The sequence below is a fragment of the Sabethes cyaneus genome, chromosome 1, assembly GCF_943734655.1.
Source record: "Sabethes cyaneus chromosome 1, idSabCyanKW18_F2, whole genome shotgun sequence".
NCBI lineage: Eukaryota > Metazoa > Arthropoda > Insecta > Diptera > Culicidae > Sabethes > Sabethes cyaneus.
The window spans coordinates 148089428-148105850 of record NC_071353.1 but is presented as its reverse complement, the minus strand read 5'-3'; the positions used below and the strand labels follow the sequence as shown (position 1 = coordinate 148105850).

The 16423-nt window shown below is 44.0% G+C and overlaps 1 protein-coding gene across 1 annotated transcript; it reads right to left on the bottom strand.

Moving 5' to 3' along the window:
* Positions 1 to 20: 20 nt before the first annotated feature.
* Positions 21 to 11465, bottom strand: LOC128733196 (aminoacylase-1B-like). Its single transcript, XM_053826872.1, has 4 exons — positions 11237 to 11465; positions 808 to 1296; positions 554 to 741; positions 21 to 490 (listed from the first exon to the last, which is right to left on the bottom strand). The coding sequence occupies exons 1-4, from the start codon at positions 11352 to 11354 to the stop codon at positions 56 to 58; spliced, it is 1230 nt and encodes a 409-aa protein (XP_053682847.1). The 5' UTR covers positions 11355 to 11465; the 3' UTR covers positions 21 to 55.
* Between the last annotated feature and the right edge of the window lie 4958 nt (positions 11466 to 16423).

The window sequence follows — 16423 nt, the reverse complement described above, 5'->3', positions numbered from 1 at the left end:
TTCTGATAGGTTTTTGATAACATAATATAATTTGTGAGTCGTACTAGAACTAGAACTATGCATTGGCAACGTTGGTGATTATTTTCCGGTAAATTTCTATACCTTTAAGGTAGGTATCCACGTGCAAAAATTCGTCGTGATCGTGCAAAAGCACCGGTGTATGGTTCATCGGAGAAAATCCGATAGCAGGAATACCAATTCCGCGAATGTATCGGCTGTCGGTTCCACCTGGGAAGATTTGCGGTTTTACTTTCAAACCCAGTTCGTCCAGTGCGTCCTGAAATGCCACCCAGTAGGGATTGGAACCATCCAATTTGGTTGGCTTCACGAAGGGGCACTTCTGGTCGTACTCAAGCTCGATACCACCACCAGCTTCTCGACACCAATCCAGCAATTGGTTTTCCAGTTCCAAATGCTTCACATCGATCGCTACGCGAACGTCAAAACATACCATCAGCTCGGGTGGAACCACGTTGCTTTGCACTCCTCCCTGTGAAAGTTAAAAATCCATTACTTCTTCGATTTTCCACCGCTATTTTGAGGTTAAACTTACCGACATCATGGTGATGTTAATGGTCGTCACATCTCCGATGGTGAGATCCGGATTTTCCTCCAATTTTTTAACTTCCCTCTCGCGCATATCCATCAGTTTATCGATTATGTAACGAGCTTTCTGTCCAGCAGTATCCTTCAAGAGCAGTGAACCATGCCCTGGTGTTCCACTAATGTGGAAAAGCACATCTAAAACCAAAGAAAAATACCTTTCATAAACTAGTTTTTTTTACGGAAAAATACCTTTTAACTCACGCCAAACGCTGCGTTCCCCGTAGAACAACGGATACTCCTCGCCGGGCCCGGCGATACCCTCGTCAATCGCAAACCCACAGTTCAACGCCTGAAAGCTATCCTTGTGAACCCATTCCTTCATACCGAGCTTACCACCAATCTCCTCATCCGGCACAAAGGTGGCATGGATTGTGCGCCGCAGGCGCACCCCATCTCGCTTCAGTGCTCGGATAGCCGCCAAAAACTGCATCCCAACGCACTTCATATCCTGAGCGCCGCGCGCGTAAATCCGTCCCTCGTTGTCCATGTCGGCCGCGAACGGCGGATGGGACCAACGTTCCGCGTACACCGGCACCACGTCGGTGTGCGAGTTGAGGATGATGGACTTCGCCGTCGGGTCCGTTCCCTCCCAGCTGATGATCACGATCGGTTTGCCCGGATTGACCTCGATCACCTGCACCGGCAGCTGGAGGCTCTCCGCCTGGCGGGTTAGAAATTCGACGCATTTGTCTGTTGATAAGACCGGTTGTAAGCGGAGAAGAGTAAAGTTAATAAATGGTAGATTATGGATGCGCGAGAATGTGGCTTGTCATTGCATATGTGTATCTTATCAGTTGGACAGCTTATATCACTTCTAGTGAATTTAGAAGGATGCTACTCGGTTGGACGTGAAGCGCACTGATGAGATGCGGTTGTTAAAAAGCTGATGAATTATTGTTTCTATTTTTAAGCTTTGTGTTTTACAACTAGTAAATATGATATTTGCTTTTGTCTGGACAGGGAAAATGTTTTTATCATATGTATAAATTAACCTAACTTTTAATTAGAACGAAAAATTCTAAAATGCCTTTCTCATACAAGAGATCAAAGTAGACCATGACCACGAACGGAAATAAAATTTGTCGCGTCAAGTTTTTTTCTTCTACGGTCTTGATTGAATATTTTCGTCGTCTTTTTCTAGTGGCGGCCCAGTTTTGGTTCTCCCAACGCAAAACAATTAGTACCGAAAGAAAGCCCCTTTTACGGGTACGTTGCACTTGAGGCTTGTAGATTGTGAGTTATAACGTTGGAAGTGCGAAGCGTTTACCGGTAATCTGGTGCCCATTCAGTATCTGAGATCCAGTATCATTTTTCAGACTGATAGAAGAATCCTGAACAAAACTAGAAAATGTAATTGCTGTTTTTAAGGTAATTAGTTAGACATTGCCCTGTTAATTGATGACGAAACCTTGTTTGCTAACGTTCCGCTTTCGGAACTTGGAGCTGCCGATTTTTATTCCCTTCCGATTTAGGCTTCGTAGTCAGCTGTTAGAATACAGGACAATTACGGAGCTGGTGCTACGATTCTATTGACTCTAACAGCAGCCTCTTCTAGCCAAGCTTCCAGCACGCCTTATCCCAAAATTGGCCGGCAAAAAGGTAGGTTATTCCGGTTATTCCCCTATGATAAAACCAAGTTTGACGTCCTGCGTTCTACCATGTTAAGGTCGATATGTATGCCAGATAACTTTGATCCCGACAAGAGTAAAATGACCCATCGTCAATACTGAGATAAGTAGAACCGGCGCACCGTTGGATGAAACCCAAATCTAGGTGGACAAAAGTAATTACGCTAAAACCGTTAGTCCTAGGTATATGGTATGTTCGGAGTAAATTTGTTATTTTAACTTCCGCCATTTTTTGGTGTATGTGACATCAGGGTGACCATCATAGTAAGCGAGTGCAAAATATAAACTTTTTTATGGCTTAAGTTAGCTGAATAAAATGTTCAGCAAAGTTAAAGAACATTAGATTTTAAGTAACTTTGCCAAAGAAATTGAAGTTCTATCTCTTATGGTTTATGGGCTGGAGCTATTTAAAGTTTTTTGGTAGGGGTGGACCTAAAAATCCTTTTTTTCTTTATACCTTCTTTCTTGTTTATTTCTCACAAATCATGCCTTCTGAGCACCTTCACACGCATGGAAAATGCACATTTTGTTTGAAGGAATCAAGTTGCTATTTCCTTCGGTTCCGAAGCTACAGGCATTTTTTCTAAAAAAAAAAATATGGTGTTTTCAAATGTCAATAACGTAAAGATCACATCGGTCCAAGTCAGCCCTTTTTTGCTAGACCGTATTGAATATTGAAGTAAAAATTACCGTTTTACTTACCAAAATCACATTTTTTACGTAAATAGAATGGATTAAAAAACCGAAAATAAGTCTAAGGCCAAGTACCGACGTGCTAGGAACCAGTTGACCACGATCCTGAGGAGAAAAAAGCGCCAAAAGGAGGACAGAGATCGTGAAGAATTAGAGCAACTATTCCGAGCTAATGGCACACGCAAGTTTTATGAGAAGGTGAACCAAACTCGGAAGGGCTACACACCGAAACCTGACATGTGTAGGGACAAGGAAGGGAATCTAATTACAAACGAGCGCGAGGTGGTCGACAGGTGGAAGCAGTTCTTCGATGAACACCTCAATGGCGAAGTCGCAGAAGGAGGCGGAACGGAAATTAACCTAGGAGCGCCCATGGAAGATAGTAATGTCCTAGCACCTGATCTCCACGAAGTCAAATGAGAAATCAGGCTGCTGAAGACCAATAAAGCCGCTGGGAAGGACCGCCTACCGGCAGAGCTTTATCAACATGGCGGAGAAACGCTAGCAAAGGGTTATTTCGAGGATTTGGGAGGAGGAAAAGCTACCGGAGGAATGGATGGAAGGAGTGGTTTGTCCCGTCTACAAAAAGGGTGATCGGCTAGACTGCTGCAACTATTGTGGTATTACGCTGGTAAACGCCGCCTACAAGATACTCTCCCAGATCCTGTTACGCCGGTTGTCACCGATAGCACAAGGTTTCGTAGGGAATTATCAGGCGGGTTTCATGGGGGCTCGCGCAACTACGGACCAAATTTTTACTATCCGGCAGATCTTGCAGAAATGTCGGGAGTACAACGTGCCCACGCATCACATCTTTATTGATTTCAAAGCAGCATACGATACAGTCGATCGAGACAAGCTATGGCAGATAATGCACGAATACGGTTTTCCGGACAAACTGACGCGACTGATCAGAGCTACATTGGATCGAGTGATGTGTTTCGTACGCATTTCTGGGACACTCTCGAGTCCCTTAGAGACGCGACGAGGGTTGAGGCAAGGTGTCGGTCTATCCTGCATGCTGTTCAACATCGCTCTTGAGGGGATGATCCGACGATCGGGCATCGAAACGAGAGGCACGATTTTTACCAAGAGTAGCCAACTTCTAGGCTTTGCAGATGACTTCGATATCATTGCCAGGAACTTTGCGACGGCGTAGGCAATCTACGCCAGATTGAAAGCGGAGTCTAGGAGAATTGGGCTAAAAATAAATGCGTCGAAGACCAAATACATGAAAGGAAGAGGCTCAAAGGAAACAAACGCGCGCCTCCCACGGAAGGTAACCGTTGACGGCGACGAACTAGAAGTGGTAGAGGAGTTCGTGTATTTGGGATCGCTGGTGACCGCGGACAACAACACTAGTAAGGAGATCCAGCGGCGCATCCAAGCGGGAAATCGGGCCTACTTTGCCCTTCGTAAAACGCTACGATCAGGAAGCATACGCCGTCGCACGAAGCTAACAATGTACAAAACCATTATTAGACCGGTAGTTCTTTATGCACTTGAAGCCGTGACGCTGCTCACGGAGGACATACGCGCCCTTGCCGTGTTTGAGCGGAAAGTGCTGCGGGCGATATTTGGCGGAGTACAAACTGAAAGCGGAGAGTGGCAGAGGCGTATGAATCACGAGCTACAGGCACTGCTTGGGGAGACTCCCATCGTACATCTAGCGAAAGTTAGCAGGCTACGGTGGGCCGGACACGTCGTAAGGATGCCGGACGACAGTGCGACGAAAACAGTCCTCTTCAACAACCCCACCGGCACCAGGAACAGGGGGGCCCAACGTGCACGATGGCTCGACCAGGTCGAAAGCGATTTGCGACTTCTGAGACGACTAGGAAATTGGCGAAGAGTGGCCCAAGACCGAGTTGAATGGAGACGAGTGCTTGAAACAGCACGAGCCACCCCGGCTCTATGCTGCTGCTGAAGAAGAAGTCTACTTTAGCTTTAACTATATAACTAGGACTAACGGTTTTGAGGTAATTACTTTTGTCAACCTAGATGTGGGTTTCATCCCACGGTGCGGCGTGGAGTTCGGTTTTAAAAATCCAATGGCATCGGGTGAAATTGTACAGGATATTCGGCACAACGCTTAACAATTCCGAAACCTCTACATTAGACAGGTCAATAATAAATCAGTTCTTCTGTTAACTATAACGACATAGAGGAGAACTTGATTACCCGAAAGATCGGCGGTCTCTAGGTAGGTTGCAAACAATATTTCTGTAGGACGCTGTTGAATGGAAAACAACATGGAACTGCTGATAGAATCAGGATCAAGACAGATGATAATCGACAATCTGTGGATCTGTGGACCAACTGGACTGGACGAAGTGAAAAAAGGAGCTGGAAAAGACGGCAATGTCGTTGATCGTTTGAAAGTCGGAAGCAAACGACTGTATTGTGGCAATATGCAGACTGGAGCCTGCTACGAACCGCTTGGAACTGGTCTTCTATGCCCCATTTATAAAAAGGGTCATTACAATTCTCTCCTGCAACCTGGTTCATACACCCTGATACCGTTGCAGGACACCCTTGTTGGCGAATCCAGAGTGGTTTTTGAGAGAGGCATGCTCCAGAACGAACCGCAGATCCTTTCAGAAAAATTTCAAAAATTCATCTGCTAGTAGACTTCAAGGCAGCGATCGATTCAGTCGAGAAAAGTGAGTTCTGGACGAGGTGTGCTTGAACCTGGTGTTAATCCCGCACTGTGGCTGCACGGTTAATGTTGGTGTCAGCTCCAGATACCGCCCGACTGATAAGCAGCATGATTGCAACCATATAAACCACTAAATTTCAGTTTGAAGCTGCTTGTTATAACCTACACAGCTGCTATCAAAAAGTGATTCTTCCAAAAACCGGCAATTCAAACAAAATTTCAAAATTAAATTGACGCTGTGTAGTATACAGCAAAAGGTAGAAGCCCTACGTAGTAAGCAGTAAATACCAGCAAAATGAACACTGTTCGTTTTTGTGCAAAGTGCAGTTCCGAAGGTTTGCCCGAGAGTATGATTGGATGTGAAGTTTGTCTTCAACGTTAATGCGCTGGCTTACCAGTCGCTCCTCCGAATTGAGACCAAAGCTGGACACGCGAGAAATGCGCAGCAAGCAAGAAAATACTAACTCTTGCCAACCATGGAGCAGAGTATGAGCAACCGAAGCCAAATGAGTTCTCTAGCGAGCCAGGAAAAGGACCGGTTGTGGTTTGGAGCACAAAATAACAATGTAATGACAGCCGCGGTCGATCCAACAAACCTAACGGTCAATCGTCAACCTATAGTGTCTAATGGACCGACTGCATCGCATACCGTAGTCACATTTACCAATTGTGATGTTATTCCAGCAACAGTAGCTTTGACAACCCGATCGGGTGGAATAATCTCACAATCAGTTTTGACAAATACTATCGCGGATCCAGATGCCGCTTCTAATTTTGCTAACACGAACGTAGCGTACTGGCAAATTAAATTGTCGGACTTCTGGATCAACCCGCAAACCTCATACGTTACAATGGCAGCACGTAGGGATGAAGTTCGGGAATTAAATTCCAGGATATTCGACACTTGAATTCCGCCATACCACAATTATATCAGTCCCATCTCAGTTAACGCGGCGTAAACAACTTAGATGTGACAACACAAGCGCAGTGTCAACCAACGCCAACAGCACAACAGCAGGGTGGTACCGAAAGTGTGAATTTGTTGCTACAGGAAACCGTGTCGTATCCTGGCATGCAAGGCAATGCGAACCAACCCAACAGTATACAATTACCGACTCGGCAGGTAATTCCACGTGAGCCTCCCAGTTTTTCAAGAGACCGCGAAAATTGGCCATTATTTTGCAGTGCGTTCTATAACTCCATGGCCGCATGTAAGTACACGGATGCGGAGAATTTGTGTCGACTACAGAGTCAAAAGCAAAGCCTGGGTGCTAATTTCGTTATCGAAATTTGACCTTCTGTTTTTATACGACAGACTTTGCAACCAGCTGTTAGAATACAGGACAGTGCAGGGTCAGTGCTACGATCCTATTGACTCTAACAGCCTCTCCCAGCCGAGATTCGAACATACGATGACTGGCTTATTAGACCAGCGTCTTACCTCGAGGCCAACTGGGAGAAATGCGTCAAGGGAAATGCTGTAACAAGTAAAAAGTCACCTTCTGCTACCAGAGTCTTTAACATACATAATGGAAACGTTGCGAAAGCGTTTCGTTTAACCTGAAAATCTTGTTGTTACTTTGTTGAAAAGAGTACGCGATGTTCCGCCCCCGAAATCAGAAAACTTACAATGAATCGTCAACTTCGATTCAGCAATCCGGAATTTAGTAGACCACGTGGTCCATACAAGTACTTGTATGTCGACAATCTGGGAGTGGGAGAGCACTTACGAGTACCTATGATAGTACACGAACTTGTCGAGAAGTTGCCTCCACAATTGAACATACAATGGTTTTGGTATAAATGCGTACGCATTAATGTCAGTTTAGCCACATTCGGGCATTTCGTCACGGAATTAGCAAACGCTGCATCTGATGGCTCGATTCCAGTATGTGCATTTAGTTCGAAGGGCTTTACAAAGCAGCAGCCAGAAAATTACAGGTCAGTGCGAGTCAAACAAATACTATACGCTCACACCGTTATGTTAATAAAAAAAAGGCTGGGATGGGCTTGCAACCAAACTCGACATTATAGGACCAACTGAACCTCTTCGGGCTGCTTGGACCGGAGACATTTGCTATCAAACAGTGATTCTCCCGAAAACCGGCAAGTCCTAACACCTGGCTTTCGTGCAAAACTAATTGGGATTATACGGGTCAGTCTTGATGATGGCTCAAAGTCAAGCGCATTGCATTGAAAGGTAAGTATTCGTAAGGCAAATGTGCAGGGGAGCAGAAAAGATGTTTCGACTCTCATAATAGGTGAAATTATCGAGGACATTAAGCGGCTAAAAAACAAGACAGCCAGCAAAAATGGTATCAACGGATCATATCATCAACCATCAAGAATAGATGGATCCCGATAGGTTCGCTACCCGTTTGCACTGACTGATTGTCAGGCTCTAAAAAAAAAGAACAGCTATTGGAGGAATGAAACGAGGGTGTTAATAGTCATTATACAAATATGGCGGCCTATATAGTGCTTTCTCAGATCATTTTTCCCCATCAACCGCTGCTAACAATTAGATTTGTGGGAAATTATCAAGCTGGTTTTGTGACAGATCCTCCGGAAATATCGCACATATCAAGCCACTACGCACCATCTTTTCATCGGTTTTAAGGCAGCAAATGATACTATAGACCATGACGAGCCATAGAAAATAGAGACGAAAATAGCTTTCCCGGGAAGCTAACAGGACTGGTTCATGATACAATAGATATAATACAGTGCTGTGTTAAAATATTTGGCGCGTTATCAAGCCTTCGTTGTTTGTTTGCCGTCCGTTGGCTGTCTTATTGGCGCAAAACGCTTCTATCATGCAGCCTACACCGCCGCACAAAGCCGACGATGTAACAAACGCTATTCAACCGGACTTGAGACTGTAACTTTACTTACTTGCCGGTCTACTTTTGGCGAAGTACAAACGGAAACCGAAGGCGTACGAACCATGAGCTGTCGTATATTTGTTGCCGATTGCCGACCCCCACCGGTGGTTAAAGTAATCGAACCCATCAAGCAGCTCAAGAACAACGAGGCAGCTGGCAAAGATTGCATCGCAGCGGAGCTTGTCAAGATTGGTTACCTGTCTGCATCGGTTGATAGCCAGGATCTGGCAAACAGAACAGCTACCGGTGGAGTGGAAGGAGGAAGTAATATGTTCAATATACAAGAAGGGCGACAAGTTGGAATATGTGAGCTATCGAGCGATCACCATTCTAAACGCTTCTCTAAAGATCCTCTAAAAGTATCGCGAATACTTACTAGTCCCTACGCACAACCTATTCATAGTTTCCAAGCCCGCCTACGATACTATCGAAAATGAAGAGCTATGGAAAATTATGGACGAAAATGGGAAGCTTACAACACTGATTAAGGCCGCGATGGATGGTGTACAGTACTGCGTGAGGAAATCAGGTACGTTATCAAGCTCGTTTGAAACACGCACGGAACATCGACAAGCCGATGATATTTCATGCCTTCTGTTTAACATCGCGCAAGAAGGTGTTATGAATGGTGCGGATTTTAACATGCGGGGCACGATCTTCAATAAATCTAGCCAATTTATCTGTTTCGCTGACCTGAACATTGTCGGAAGAACGAAGAGAACTCCAAATGGCCACTTTTGAGTTTCGGTAGAACCGATACCGGATGTTCCGAAGTGTGGGGCGTAAGCCAGCGCTAATAAGACGGGCACTGGGATCAAACGTCAACTCGAACCATTAATTACCGGCGCGTCAGGTTGTCCAACGTCATGAAATCGAAACCAATGAGCAAAATACGGCTGGACTTTCGGCAGTTACCAGTGGAAGGAGTTGTTGCAGAGATCAGAACACTGATGAACGAATTGGACAAAACCTAAACGAGCAGTGGAAGCACATCCACGATACGAGAAATGTTGGATACTATTGCTATACACTGCCAGTGAGTGATTTGACGCAGAGTGCCAGCAGGTGACTGACAAGTGGAATCGAGCCATAGCTCACATATTGGCTGCAACGGTGACACACCAGAGCCAAAGAGATATTGAGTGCTAAACCTGCAGAAAAGAGGCTTCGCCGTGGTAAGAAACGCAATTATCGGGGGATAATTCGAGATCACGGAGTTCCGCGATCTCTTTTACTCTCATGAACTTCCCATAAAGCGTGCATGTGTGCAAATCTGCACATTTTTATTTCTACCTTTTGCATTCTTTAACAAATTCCTATTCATACTTCACTCATATCGTTAACTTGTATAGTTGCCAATAGAGCATTCCGTCAACGCGGTCAACTTCAATGCGGCTTACGATTCCGTTAAACGAAATGGGATGTGGCGGATTATGCTGGAACCTTGGTTTCCAGTGGGTTGGCCACGTAGCAAGGATGTCAGATAAGCGAACAGTGAAAGTAAGTACTCAATCGGAAAGTAAAGCAGCAAAATAAATTGCTGCCTAAAGACAATTAATCACCAGTTTGATCCCGTACCGGTTTGTGGTTGATAAATATATTTCCTCCCTGATCGCCGAACTGAAACCAACGCCATCGTGGGCCATGGGAGTTGACATCGTATATTCGAATCGGAAGAGATTGCTAGAATCGATAAGGTCGTAGGACTAGTCCCGTAATTGTCCTGTACAATAACAGCTAGCTACGAAGTCTGTCGACAAAGAAGGATCAAGCTTTTAGAGGCGTTTAAGACGTGCCAAATCTGTTAAAACTTACTTGACAATAGTCAAATCTCCACCTGCCATATTCCTCAGACTATTGTTCCCATCGGTAGCACATGGTCTGACTGATAAGCGGTTCTGTCCATATCAACATATCAAACAACCTGATTTGCGGGTAGTCTCAAAATATGAAGACGTTTACCGTAAATGTATTCGAGCTCTGACAGAAAGGTAGGGATGAAATTGAAGATCGCGACGGGCAATATTGTAATTGACAAAGTAGCATTTTCATTAAAAAACAGCAAAAACTTAGTGGCCCACATAAATACATAATACAAGACAAGATTGTATAATTATTAGAATATGTCAAAACAAAGTAAATAAGTTGTTTTGCAGTCGAACGTGTCCTCATATGAACTCATGATTGTGAATTATAAAGGAAAACAGATGACTGTAATATTAAGTTGCATCTTAATCATATATTCAGGGGTATTAAGTTACGAGTTCTAAAAGCCGCTGCATAAAATGTAAGAAATAATTACAAATGTTCTTATGTGGTGTGAAATATAACTTGATTTCTTATTTCTCCCTTGCAAACGAGATATACAAACCAAATTGTTTACTGGGGGCGCACTCAATCTGTGTTACATTTTTATCACAATTTGAGCGTAGAAAATATTCACACAGTAATTTTTGTTATGCATTCCAAGCGATCATAAACGCTTGCAACTGCATACTGCTTGCCCATAGAATGATTAAATTATTCTTCCGGATATGATCGTTTTACGCCTAAACAGCATTATCCGATTTGGGTAAATTGAAACAAATCACATCATATACGTAAGAAAGTAACAAAACAAAGCAACCCGACCACGTACACACATTCTCTCCAATCAAAAACAATAATAGAAAATATTCACTAAGCGACAAGCGCATCTCAGCTTTCTCGAGTTTTTTTTTTTGTGTTTCGTTAGTATTTCCTCCTCATTCACCTCATCCACCTACCATAGTTGACGTCCGGATGCACCGTAGGAATGCGCAGGTACTCGCGGAAAATCTTAATTTCCTCATTGTTCTCCCACTCCTTGTAGCGCTTGTAGCACTCGGAACCTTTTTCACACATTGTACCCAAAATTACACGTCCAGCACTTTTCCAAACTCCGCACTTAAAACTCACTCCGACAGGTCACCTTCAACAATCACAACCGGACTGTGGCCACTAATGCACTTATCAGTGCGGTTTATATCAACTCCGGCCTATTCTCTACGCGCTCGAGAGAGCGAGAGCTCTCGGGCGTAGTTTATCAGACTCGCTGCGCTGGGGCCAGGCCATATACCGGCTTGCGATTGCGCCGTGTGCACACCCACACGGTGGTAGCTGTACAAATTGGCTTCAGCAGAGCAAAGCATGAGAAGAGATTCCGGGTCCCGGCTTAGCGGGACCCGCTTGTGGTTGGATGGAAAAGTTTTTGTGGTATTGCTCTGATAATGATGCGAGATTGGTTAGTCTACAGTCTGTAGGCTTATAACTAGAAGTAAAGACATTCTACGATGTTCTCTTTTTACATCAACTTTATTTGATAGAGATTACATTCAACTTCCAGATGAATGTTTAGGTTTTGGATTTACTGGGGAATAATGAGATAACGATTGCTAAGCGAAGACGATGATACAGATACAGACCATTGCCTATTATCTTCGAATCATTGTGCTACGTACGTTCTGCGCAGAGTGTATTTTTGTAACAATCTATCTAAGTAACGAGCTTTTGAATATTTACCAAAATTTTGAAAAGGGAATTCCGTAATTTTCCCTGAAGTTTTATTGAATTTTTATCTGATTTTCTTAAACCTTGTTACAAACTCGTGAACCAGGTATAAAATTATAGCAATCGTGTCATAATTTATTTTGAAAATAAAACACGAAATAATTCATATGACAGAATAACACATTTATTTGTACGTTTTCATTTTATGCAGCCGCTCTTAAGTTTTAAATTATTATTTGATATTCTATTCACTGTTCTAGAACATTGTCAGCATTTTTAATATTCAGCTCGATAACCTGGAAAATGCTTTTGAGCATACTATCAAAACAAATTCTTTTAATTTTCTTTTCAAAATCCTTCCGCACCTCCAAAATGGACACTTTCAGCTCAACATGCTGTTATATTGCTTCTCGTTGGCACTAGTCCCATGCGAAACTTCGGATTACAGCGGATCACCCTGCTTGGGTAAAGAGAAACTGTACATATACTTAAAAAGCGTTGCTTTAAGGACCCCTTCTTGTCTACTTCTTCGGTATTTCTCCTTTAAGTCTTGTCCCACTCTGTTTCGATACTGTAAATACTTTTGTTTCATTACTTGTGTCTACCGTTCCCTCCGTCGATTGTATAAATTACGTTATACGATTGGCAGATTTACGCGAGAAAAATTACTATATCCGGCAATGGTATGGTTACTATTTTTATTGGCTTGACTTTAAGAATTGACTTTCTTAAGCCCACTTTGTTGTTTGGGAATTTCATGCACAATTGTTTTACAAGGTATTTGTCAAGAAATTGGTGAAACAGAAGGCGATTCACACGGTAACAATGGGTGCTAATTGTGTTCCGTAACGCTGGAATGGGTCATATGCCGACGATTTTAAAATCTACTTAACGCAACCTGGAAAATTTACCCCCGTTTTCAGATCACTATCTCTTGCTTGGTCTAGATACACCAGAACTTATCTACTTTATTTATGTATTCATGACCGCCGGTCTGATGGCAGTACAAAGGGATGATATCAGAGATCTCCACTGCCGCCGTTTACCCACCACTGCTGTCACTTGTCGTCAGGACAGGTTCTCGTCAACAGCCCGGGTGTCGTTGGCTAGGCTGCGTCGTCATGAACCTGTGGATCTGCCTTTTCTATGTTGTCCTTGTGGATTCCTGTCGAGTGCTTCTCTGCAGGTCTCGTTCGCTCCTTTCCTTTGGATATCCAGTTGATATTTTAATAATAATTATCCTGTACTTACCAAATACATTGAAAATATGCTTGTCAAGCAAGGAGTGGTGCAATGGGGAGGCAATAACAGCCGGAATACGAGTAGGCTTGGTGAAGCTCGGGTAACCAACCCCGGGTGGAAACGGAGGTCTTATACTGACAGGGAAGGAGACACTCTGTTGATGACAGCCACATCACACGATTCGATACCGTGGCGCTAGTAGGGCAACCTACTTTAATCTAACAGTACGAACAATCAAAGCAATTCGACTCGGGACATTCGACATGAACAAAGGCCACGAAATAAGGATATGAAATGAAAACTTGAAAACCGGGTGCTGCTCGATTAGTTAGAACCGTGAAGGTTCATCATCATGGCATTGCAGGAGATCTGTCGCAAAGGTGAGAAGGCATGGAAGATCCGTATCGGCAAGGCACAATTTTACCAAAGTCCTGGGACGGCTAACGAGCCGGGAACGGGCTTTGTAGAGATGTGCAGAATACAGGATCACGTGGACTGGAAGGCGATCAACGAGAGGAAGTGTATGTTGAGGATAAAAGGCTGTTTCTTTAACATCACCATCACCAATATCTTAGATTTTTAAAGAACGCCACTCTTCGCAGATTCTATCGTCAGTAAAGTGGCTCCTGACGTCAACAGAGTTTACTAATCTGTCATAGTGTTCGTAGAGCGTTTTCATAGGTACACATTTGACTATGCCATCTGTCACTAACACTTGTGTAAAATGAGTTGGCGATACAAATACTATAACGGTCTAGTACATCCTACCGCCAGTAGATAGTGCTGATGGCATACTTTTTACTCATGTATGAGGAAATTAAAGACTGGCGTATATAGTTCCTTTAATAATCGAAGCTAATATAAACGTCCACGGTCCACACAAAGGTAGACCCGACGACGCAAAGAAAGCGTTTTCTGCGCAGCTGGAGGCAACGTACGACAGCTGTTCGCCACGAGACATCAAGATCGTCATTGGGGGTATGAACACCTATAGGTCGGCAGGGAAGCAATTTAGAGACCGGTGATTCAGCCCCATAGCCTGCATACTGACACGAACGATAACGGCCAGCGATGCATCAACTTTGCAGCTTTCCGAAGCTTAGTGATCACAAGCACTTTCTTTTCCCGCAAAGATATCTACAAAACCACCTGAAAATCGCCTCACCAACAAATCTTGAACCAAATCCATAGGTTGAGGAGGAAAAACGCCAGAGATCAGAGATCGAATAGAGATAGTGAAGAGCTAGAACAACTGTTCCAGGCTAACGAGACGCGTAAGTTCCATGAGAAGGTGGACCAAACTCGCAAGTGACACACACCGAAACCTGATATGTGTAGCGACGAGGAGGGAAAACTGATCAGAAATGAGCGCGAGGCGACGATATAACAGAGTGGAAGCTAACCTAGGAGTTTGCCTGTTGAACAAGGTGTCTCCAGTTATCTCGGTTGTAGGTTACCGCTCTCCAATTCTACGGATACCGAGTACTCTCCGCCAGATCTCGCTCCACCTGGTCTAACCACCTTGCTCGCTGCACTCATGGTCGTCTTGTTCCTATTGCATTTGAGGCCAGCACCATTTTTGCAGGGTGGTTGTCCGACATTCTTGCAACATACCCTGCCCATCGTATCCGTCCAGCTTCAGCCACCTTTTGAACACTTGGTTTGCCATAGACCTGTGCGAGTTCATTATTCATCCTCTGCCTCCATACTCCGTTTTCCTATACACCACCGAATCATTCTTAGCACTCGTCTTTCAAAAACTCCGAGCACTCGCAGGTCCTCCTCGAGCATTGTCCATGTTTCATGCCCGTAGAGAACAACCGGTCTAATAAGCGTCTTGTACAGGGTGCACTTTGTACGGGGACTTCGTCTGCTCGACCGCAATTGCTTGTGGAACCAATGGAAGCACGACTTCCGCTGATAATACGCCTCCGAATCTCACGGCTGGTATCATTGTCCGCCGTTACCAGTGAGCCAAGGTAGACAAATTCATCGACTAGCTCATACTACTGTCCGAGCGGTGTCGTTCGGCCTCGGTTCCGCTGGCCAGCATGTACTTTGTTTTAGACGTATTTAACCCAATCTTTTCTCCACCGCCACAGATGTTCTGCCGATAATATCCATGTCATCGGCAAAGCAGACAAATTGACTAGATTTCTTGAATATCGTGCCCCGCGTGTTGCTATCCGCTCGGTATATAACACCTTGTAGCGCTATGTTGAACAGCAGGCATGAAAGACCATCACCTTGACGAAGCCCTCTGTGTGATTCGAATGAACTTGACAATGTATGTATGTATGTAGGTGTACCACCATCACTTCAAGGATATACCTATGTATGCAAGAAGAATGACTGTAGAATCGAAATTGTTCACCGAGCAGCTTTCACGTATATGTTGTAAGAAGGGCCAAAAGGGGTTGGGTGGACTCGTAAGCAGAGGCACTTACGCACATTCCACGGGTAGATAAGAATCCCTTCCAACATAAACATCCGGCTACTTGATCAACGAATTCGCCATACAAACTGAACTTGCGTGATGGGGAAAAAGGGGAAGGGTGTGTTAAACTCCTATCGGGCCTTTAGGGGGGGCCATCTCCCAGGTGATTCAGGCAGATCACACACGTCCGTCCTCCAGCCCTCCATTCGTTTAACACCCCTGATTTCTTAAGCATCATATGAACAGGTAAATTAATTTTCAGTCATGTCAAAAGAAAAATAATGATCATAATGGTATAAATGAAATTTAATATGATAATAAAATAAGTAAATGCAATAATGTATAAAATTTCTTATAAAAAACAGCATACTCTGGAGATAATTACAAAATAATGATATTTAATTGGCAATGCAATTTAGGATATAATGAAGAATCTATTCTACTCCGATTAATCGCTGACCCATATTTCCCAAACATAAGAAACATAAGAAATTCGAATGAACTTGACAATCCACCCGAAATCCGATCGTATCATATGCGGCTTTGAAGTCAACAAATAAATGATGCGTGGGAACTCTGTATTCACGGCCCTTTTGGAGGATTTGCCGCAGTGTAAATATTTGATCCGCTGTAGACCGACCATCAACGAAGCCGGCTTGATAAGTTTCTACAAATCTATTCGCAATTGGTGATAGACGGCGGAAAATAATTTGGGACAGCACTTTATAGGCGGCATTGAGAACGG